The sequence below is a fragment of the Eubalaena glacialis genome, chromosome 9 (assembly GCF_028564815.1).
Source record: "Eubalaena glacialis isolate mEubGla1 chromosome 9, mEubGla1.1.hap2.+ XY, whole genome shotgun sequence".
Lineage (NCBI taxonomy): Eukaryota > Metazoa > Chordata > Mammalia > Artiodactyla > Balaenidae > Eubalaena > Eubalaena glacialis.
In genome coordinates, this window is record NC_083724.1 from 82,133,813 (window position 1) to 82,142,669 (window position 8,857).

An 8,857-nucleotide genomic window follows, 5' to 3' on the forward strand; every position below is an offset into this window, starting at 1 on the left:
TACACCCATGGTGGCCCCCTCTTGTGTCTCCCTTCTATTCCTCCCAAAACCCTCCTCAAGTTAGGGCACGGCAAGCCATCCCGCCGTTCTTCCTCCCCCCTCTCAGGAACTTCAGATTCGTGGAAGGAATCTGAGGCGGAAGAGGATATTAAATTCAATGACCTTTAAAAAACAGCCTTCAGATCTCTCCACCACCACCATCCCCCCTCCCCTGTTCTGCAGAAAAAAATCATTTTTTTGACATTTATTGACTATTATCTTCCATTACCTCCTCCTCTCTATGTTTCCCAATTCACAGATGAGGAAACTGAGGTTCAGGGAAAGAAAATGACCACCCCAGTATCACACAGCTAGAGAGAGGCCAAGCTGGGCTTGGAATCCAGGTCTGACTACTTGTTCACCACTGGGCCAGAAGCCCTCCCACCACCCCCTGGGCTGACTGGTCAGGGTCAACTGCAGGATTTGAGAGTAAGAGAAGACAAAGGGCATGGGGCATGCTGGGGAGGATAGCAGAGTGAGGGTACCCAAAGCGGGACAGGTGTGGCTGCAGTGAAACTCTGAAGCACACATTCTCCTCCCTTGGTTTGCCCTTTCTCCCCCGAGGGCCTGAGAAGGGGACACTCCCTCTGGCTCAGGTCCCTTCAACATTCCAGACACGCCTCCTGGGAGCTGGGGACGAGTGGGTGGAGACCTGAGATGGAACTGCCTTCCCCCCAGCCCCACCCGCCCAGGGTCCAGGCTGTGCGACCATGCATTTACCACCCACCCCCTCTGGGCCATCGTCTCTGGGGAGCAAGAGTTGGCTTATCCTCTAAAAACCACAGTTCTCCTCCAGACCCAGGCATCCCAACGTGGTTAACTCTGCAGGAGAGCTTGGGTTGGGGCCGCCTTCCCTTTTATTCCCAGTGAAATTTGAGGAGGATTCGGTAAGGAAGGAGAAGGAGGTGGGAAGGGGCACGTAATCTCCCAACAGAGCTTCCCAGGCTTCAGTCAGGGCACCAGAGTCAGTCCAATCCCAGATCCCAGCCTTACAGGACACAGGGGTGCCTCAGACTGAAGAACTGAAGAACTGAAGCACAGGAGGCACGAATGAATGCAGCTGTGGTCTCTGGGTTCAGACAACTGACTGTAGAGATGGTGAAAGAATGGGTAAGGGCAGGGATGACTTCCTGGAGGAGGTGATGGAGCAGATCAGGAGGATTTCAGTGAGTGGGCAGTGAGGTAGGAAGGCACAGGAGCACACAAAGTAGTCTGGGGTGGATGGAGCACTGTGAGGGGAGGTGTAGGGACCAGGGCCAGGTCCTGGAGGGCCTGACTGCAGGATGGAGGGATTTGAATTGTCTCTGGGTAGCGGGGAGAGCCGTAGAAAGAGGCGCACTTTCAGCAGGGGTTTTCAGAAAGATCCCTCTGGTTGCTGTGTGGACTGACCAGGGCAAACGAGTCAGAGAGGCTGCTCAGGGGGCTGTGGCCAAGGTCTAGTTGAAGGTGATAGAGCCCAAACAGCTGCGAGGTATAGAAGGCAATAACAGGTTCCCGGTCTGATTGGTCTCTTCCAGCAACAGGGAGCTCACTATTTCTTGGGTAGCAGTCCTGTCCTTTGGGCAGCTCTGCCTGGGAGAAAGTTCTTCCCTAGGCCAGGCTTCAGCCTGCCTTCCTGGGGTAGTGGGTGGGTGCAGGGGTTGGGAAGATGTGATTCATTGTACTGGGGGCTCCCAGGAAGATGGAAGCTTGGGGAAAAGTGTGGGACGCCGAGTTCAAGCTGAGCTGAAGGAGCTCTCTGACCTCTCTGTGTGACTGACCCCTGCCCCTAGGGCAGGTTTGAGTACTACCCTCAGGGTGCTCTGGCTATCTGTGGCCAAACTCAGCAGAAGCTCTTTAGCTGGTGCCAGAAAAACAGCAGAGCAAGCAGAGAGATATTTACATAATTGGCATATATTTTATTATTTTTTTTATAAAAGGCAAAAGAGTACATGCGTTGAGGATTAAAGGAGTGAAGAAAAAAAAAAAAAAGAAATGAAGAGCCTATTTAGAGTCTCCCAACCCCCATCCCTAAAACTGTAACATCTTTTATATATATATATATATATATATATATATATATATATATATATATATATATATATACACAAACACACACACACACACACACACACACACACACACATATATATATATATATATATATATATACACTTCTTTTTTTCTTTTTTTAAAGAGCAGATGTGAAACTTATGACCTGGACTTCACCCCACCCGCCTCATGCCTCCATTGTGACAGAAACACATCACTCTGCTCCTACTTATGTATGAATAGCCAGAGCTCCTCATCTGGGCTGTGGTCCCCTCCTCCTAGCCCTACTCATATTCCCACCCTACCTCTCCCAAAGCCTATAGAAGCCCCCTATGTAGAAAAAACAGCAGACACACACATACTAAGAAACACATGTACCTGGACCCTCCTCCACACGGAGCCCCTGAAACACGCAGACCCCTGGTGCTTTCCTCACTCATAGATGGACACGACACCCTCCCTCCCTCCGGGCCTCCCCCGCACGCCCACAGATAGAATCCTTTCCACTTGGTCCTTTGCCCTGAATATCTGGAAAACCACACACACGCACATGCACACATCTGCTGCCCATTCTCTCTCTTTGGGAGACAAAGGACTAGATTGGCCCTACTCCCTGTGCCACCAGCTTCCAGGCAGTGGCCAGCGGTCCAATTGGGTCCTATTTCCTTCAGGATGGAAAATCCTGAAGGGGGCTGTCTAGAGGGGCGGTGGTAGACAAGGAGCTTCTTAGCCTGGGAGCGGGGTCATGAAGAGGGCTTCTAGGAAGCAGCCCCTGCACAGTCAAAGGATGCTCATGAGAGGGGGTGGGCGGGAGGCCCCCTGCCCATTCACATCTGCCCCTTGTGCTTCACGTGGGACAGCTTCACATTCTCCTCATCGGTGGAGGGTGGAGGCGGTTCCAGGTGGCAGCCGATCATGAGCTGATATACGAGGACACCCGCAATGGAACCCAGGAGCGGGGAGACGATGGGCACCCACCACCAGTGGTTGCCGGTCCTGGGGGCAGACAGATGTGGTCAGGGACGCGTGGGGCAGGGCAGAGGGGAGACGGGCTGGCGCACGCTGGCGGGGACTGCACTCACGTGAAGACTTCCGAGCCCCAGCCGGCAATGGCTGTGAAAATGCGAGGGCCGAAGTCCCGGGCGGGGTTGACGGCGTAGCCAGAGTTGAAGCCCATGGAGGTGCCGATGACCAGGACCACCAGGCCCACAGTGAAGGCCTCCAGGCCACGCGGGACAGGGTTATTGTAGGGGTCCACAATGGCCAGCACACACACGATGAGGGAGGCTGTGCCAATGAACTGGGGAGTGGGGAGAACAGGGTGAGAAGAGCCCCCATCCACCTTCCGGCCCCTCCTTCCATCGTCCAACTTCCCTCCACTCTCAGAGTCTTGGCATCTCCCGTGCTCTGCTCTCCAGAGCAGTGGTGCTAAGACTTTTGCTGGTTAAATTTGCAGATTCCTAGGAATCTGCTCTAGACGAAGAGTCCTGTCCCCCAGCCAGCCCATGAGCAACCCGAGGCAGCCTGATCCTCCTCCCCGAGTTCCCCTCACTCACCCCCAGCCCGTACCTGGTCGAAGAAGCCATTGACCATGTCCAAATGTCCAGAGGGGTAGGTGGCAAAGATGCCGGCTGTGCCATTGGGGCCCGAAACTATAAGCTCGTTGTTGGCGAAGGCCCAGATTGCATCTGGTCACAGATTAGATACCAAGTGGGTGAGAGCAGAGGCCTGAGCCCCATCTCCCCTCTCAGGCTGGGCTCACCCTCCCAAGTGTCACAGGTGAGTGTAATCGCTGCTTTATTACCCTGGAGTCAGGGGTGGGAAAGTGGAGGGGTGGAGGGCCTGACTCCATTGTTGCCAGACTCATTTCTTTCCCCTCATGACCCCCTCCTGGGGCCTGTGCGTGAATGAGTCATAAGCCCGGGGCCTGGGCAGGCCCCAGCTATCTGTCATCGAAAGGCCTGGTGCCAGAGGGAGGGGGTAGTGGAGGAAGGCAGGGTGGGAAGGCTCACCATAATACAGCCCAAAAACGATCCCGGCACCCAGGAAGGCTCCCAGAGTCTGAGCCATGGCGTAGATGGGCAGCTTGATCCAGGGCTCACGAGCCAGGAAGCACATAGCAAAGGTCACGGCAGGGTTCAGGTGGGCCCCTGGGCAGAGGGGAGATGGAACCTATTAGCCCCCGCCTGCCACAGTGGGGAGGCCAGGACTCCCCCGCCCCATACTCCCCCTCTCTGGCCCTGGTGAGCAGGGATGCAGAGAAGGGTTTCTTGTACAGAATGGTGTGTTGGACTATGTAACAGACCAACTCGACTAATCTCTGATTCCAAGGTGAGAGTTGAAATTTCCAAGTATCAAGTTCCTTCACCACTCTTCTCTTCCAAGGACCCAAAGCTAAGGCCTGGCTATGCCCTGTTCTGAGACGACCTCCACTCCCACCCTATTCTCCAGCGGGACACCTTGTGGGAATGCTGTGGAGGGGTGATGGCTGAGGGTGGGGTAAGGCCTTACCAGAGACCTGGCCAGCGATAAGGATGCCTAGGGTGACGGCGAAGCCAAAGGCCAGGTTGATGGTGAGGAAACCACCGTGGGTGCCCCGGCTGAGCACGACCTGGGCCACAGAGCCACAGCCAAACAGCTGTGTCAGGAAACAGAACAAAGCAGGGAGGGTGAGGACCAGTGAGTCTCACTCCAGAGGACAGGGATGAAGCCAACAACCTCCCCCTGCCTTCATGGGGAGGACGGGAGGGCGAGAAGCCCTTTCCTGGAATCGAACCCCTCCTCCTCCTGCTGAAATTATACCCTGCAGAAGAAGCAGACATGCCCTCTTAGCCCCAATGTCCCAACTCTACTAATAACAGAGTCCGATGGAAGGCACTGGAAGCAAAGTTTGCAACTTTGAGCCCAGAAGATGGCTGAACCATCTCCACTGATTTTTCTTGACTCTCAGTAGGAGTGGGTGGAAGGGGACACTCTCACCTGAGCAGTTCCTCCCCCAGCCCTTCAGGCCTGGTCCATAGGGGTGGGAAGGCTCTCACTCATCCCCCACCTGCAATTGCCTCCCTCTCTGCCCCAAAGAAGAGCTGAGGGGGGGAGGGCGCAAAGAAAGGGAGGAAGCCAGAAGTTAGTTTGAGTCCATTTCTCCTGAATCTGGGGTGTCAGAGCTCCTGCCTCTCCCTGTTCTCCCTCTCAGGATCTTCAGCCTCCTTGACCTGTTCCTGACCCAGAGCCTCCCCTCCCCACTCGCCCTGACCTCCCTGCCCTCCGAGGTCCAGGTTCCCCACTCAGATTTGGAGGTCCTAAAGACAGCCATCTGTCTAGTCTCACTAGCCGTAGTCCAGGACCCCCAGAGCAGTGGAAGTGGGGAGATTGGTTCTAAGCTTTCTGCCGGAAATTAGGCGGGGGGGATTCAAGAGGACTAAAATCCCTGATGTCCTGCAAGTACAGAATGTGCTATTTGTCGGTTCCCCTTGTTCAAATGTAAAAATGTTTCTGTACTAGCTCCTCTGTAAAGAGCCATTGCCCTGAGCCCCCAAAGTGTCCCCCGAAGCTGCTCCAGCCCTGCCCCAGCTCTCCTCTCCCACCTCTCCATAACTAAAGTTTGTATGCCTATCCAGCAGAAATTTTCCAAAACCTGCACTAAGGGCCCTCGTCCCTTCTAAAGGGTCAGTGTCCTGCTGTACTGGGTGGTGAAGCATTTTGATTATCATCCTTCACGAGGCCCAAGAGATAGTGGGGAAGCCAGCAGCAGTGATTCAGGGCAAAGGTGTGCAGGCAGGTGAGAGCAAAGGTCAGAGAGTGTAAGTTTGTATGTGTGTTGGAACAGGCACGTGAGGGTCTGGGGCACCCTGCCCGGCTTGGCCGGCCCTGGCCTCAGCTCCTTGCCTGCCTGAGGCCCAAACCTGGCTCCATCCCAGGAGGCCTTGGAGGGAGAAGCTGTCAGAGCCAGTTCCACCACCTTGAGACTAATCTTCCTCTTCCTCCCGGCTCCTTCTCCCTCTCCTCACCTTACTAGGTGCCTCAGAGAAAGGGGCTTCCCTCGCCCGAAAGCCAGCCTTGATTCTGCCACTGCAGGCTCTCGGTCCCCAACCCACAGAGGTATGCAGGTAAGCCCTCACCGACCACTTGGGCATCTCCCGGGTCTGGCCTCTCCTCTTCGGGCACTGACACAAAATGCCTCTCAGCCACCTGAGCCTGAAAGCCTTCACAGACATAACACCCTCCTTCTGTGGTCAGGGAGAAACCAAATGATCCTGGGGCTCAGCGGGAGGCCTGACTGCTCCTTTGGGGGAAGGCAAACTGAGACTAGGGAGGAGATAGGGAGGCCCCTCTGTGAAGGGAAGACAACTTGCTCTGTCCTGGCTGCTCTCAAACAGGGGGCTGCACTAAAAATCAGACACAAGGCTCGGGGGCAGGAGCTGGCTTCCCCGCTTCCTGCTCCTGGAAGCCAGAGGTGAGTCCAGCTTTCCTCTCCCTGTAGAATCTTCTCCACCACCACCACCCATCGGGTGGGCCATCCAGCCCTACTTGCCCCTAGTTAATCTTGCTAGTCCTCAGGGGGCCGGCTGGTCTATGTTACCTAGGGCTGGAACTGGGACACAGAGTACCCCATCCCCTGCAACGGAGCAAATGAACCCAGACGTAACCCAGAGGGAAACAGGTGTAACCACAAGAGTGGCCGAAAATCTGAGAGTAACTGGGATAGGAAATGGAGCCCATAACTGGTGTGTCTGCCAGACCCAAGAAGGGCAGAGTCACCCAGGAACAACCCAGACCCAAACTGGCAAAACCAGGGAATAACTGGGACTGGGGAGTAACCCAGGCGGGGAAGCGTCCCCCTCAGAGAACCTGTACAGTAACTCAGGCCCCGGGGAGTAACTCAGTGCTTCTGCATGGAAGCTGACAGCATCTGTCTGGGAGTTGCTCAGCACTAGGGGAGGAACTTTAGTGACACCACGTCCTTTGTGCCTGGGGCACAGCTGCCTTCCACAGCCTCCTATCTTCAGGATCCTTCTTCTTTCCCGCTTGCTGTTTGCTGTGTAGCCTCCGCCCTCTGCCCCAACCTGTGGCAAACTGTCCTTACGGCAGGACAACTTTTGGACTTTCTGAGGCTTAATTATTCATTAGGGGCCAGGCATCCAAGACCCAAATAACCCAAGAGGGGCCCATTTGCCACTGCCTCCACTGCCTCTCAGGGCTGGGACTCTAGGAACCTGGGGAGCTGTGGAAGCCAGAAAGGGCTGGAGGTCCCAGACTGCACAGGTGACTGCTGTCCCCAGCCTGTGGGCTGGGTCACTGGTGAGAGGGTAAAGGATCAGAGCTGTCACTGGGGCATAACAGCTGTCGTCCTGGCAAGAGTCGGAGCTGTCAGTCACTGAGGGGGTTAGCGCTATGGGCGAAGAGTGCTCCGGAAGGGGTCAAGTTGGGGGCGAGGGATCAGAGCTGGGAGAGGGGTCAAGGCTGTCTTTAAAAACACAGACCCTCCGGTGAACAGAGGCACTGGGGAGTGTGGGGCTGGAGAGAGACTTCTCCCTCCACTCACCACGAGGATGAGGGTCCCCAGGCACTCAGCCAGCGCCTGGCGAAGCAGCCGGTAGCGGATGTGGAGCATCTCCCCGCAGCGGGACACCAGCTCCTTCTGTCGACCCATGGCTGGGGCAGGCGGCGGTGCTGGCGGGCGGGCGGGCGGGCGGCGGACGCAGCAGCAGTGGCCGTCAGCGCCGAGTGGCGCCCTTTATAGGAGCCGGAGGCACGCGCCCCGCCCGCTGGCAACGCCGCCCGCCGAGTCGGGTGCCGGCCTCGGGAGTGGGCGGCCACCCCGCACTGCTCGCCTAGGGAGGCTGGAGGGGACGCTGGGTTGGGGCGACGCTGATAAGGAAGGTAGGGGTGTGTGGTGTGAGGAGCCTTTAGGGCTGGTGTTGGCCCGGGGAGGAGGTGTCTGGGGGCTGAGACCAGACTGCGGGATTGTGGAGTCTGAGAGCCGATGGTGGGGTGTAGGCACGCGCAGGAGGGGGGCTCAGGGGGGAAAAGGAGCCGCCAAAGAGACCTCCTTGGACCACTCGCGGTGAGCCTCGCGGCCATCCTCACCACGGTGGAGGGGAGAGGAGACATGTCAGAAAGGAAAGGAACTCTGCTTAACGCACTGTGGTGTCCTAAGTGGGAGAGAAATCCAAAAGGGAGGGGATATATGTATAGGTATGGCTGATTCATTTTGCTGTACAGTAGAAGCTAATACAGCATTGTAAAGCAACTATACTCCAATAAAAATCAGCTAATAAAAAAATTTTTTTTTTTTTTTAAAGAGAGAAAGGAAAGGAACTAGCCCCAGCTCTACACGATGGCTGGACCTGGCGTGTCCTCAGTCAGGGGCCTGGAGGGAGGAGGCTGTGGGCCCCAAGGGAGAAGAGACCCTCTCAGAGTCCAGACCCAGGTGGACTCAGGAACACAGGTGCTGAGTTCCAGCCAGAGTACACCGGCCCTTGCTTCTTGTGCAATTAGTACATGTCACATGTTGCATGTCTTGACCCGCTCCGTTCTCAGCTGTGTCCACACATGACATCTGTCCTATGTGCCTGATCGCACTTTCTGGGCATTTTTCATGGCTTTGCTCATGCCTGTTGAACATGGCTGGGTTAACAGAGCTGTCACACTTGTACCTGCGTGCATCTTGCACATGGCTCCAGAGGCTGAGCTGCAGTTGTCCTGGCATGCCACAGGCCACATGCTTGCCAGCAAGGTGAGTTCCAGCCGATTTGTTTTTTGGTTTTTAATATTTACTTGGCTGCAC

At 55.8% G+C, this 8,857-nt stretch overlaps 1 protein-coding gene across 1 annotated transcript; it reads right to left on the reverse strand.

Annotated features, from left to right (window-relative positions):
* Window positions 1–1,916: 1,916 nt before the first annotated feature.
* Window positions 1,917–7,753, reverse strand: AQP3 (aquaporin 3 (Gill blood group)). The gene is made up of 6 exons (XM_061200494.1): window positions 7,613–7,753; window positions 4,582–4,708; window positions 4,083–4,220; window positions 3,640–3,758; window positions 3,153–3,370; window positions 1,917–3,066 (listed from the first exon to the last, which is right to left on the reverse strand). The coding sequence occupies exons 1-6, from the start codon at window positions 7,718–7,720 to the stop codon at window positions 2,898–2,900; spliced, it is 879 nt and encodes a 292-aa protein (XP_061056477.1). The 5' UTR covers window positions 7,721–7,753; the 3' UTR covers window positions 1,917–2,897.
* Between the last annotated feature and the right edge of the window lie 1,104 nt (window positions 7,754–8,857).

Excerpts from the sequence above, each read along its gene's own strand:
- AQP3 (XM_061200494.1), bottom strand. The coding sequence starts at position 7,720 with ATGGGTCGACAGAAGGAGCTGGTGTCCCGCTGCGGGGAGATGCTCCAC. Across the intron at positions 4,709-7,612 it reads TGGGGACCCTCATCCTCGTG|CTGTTTGGCTGTGGCTCTGT; the intron begins GTGAGTGGAGGG and ends TTCCTGACACAG. Across the intron at positions 3,759-4,082 it reads CGTTTTTGGGCTGTATTATG|ATGCAATCTGGGCCTTCGCC; the intron begins GTGAGCCTTCCC and ends ATCTGTGACCAG.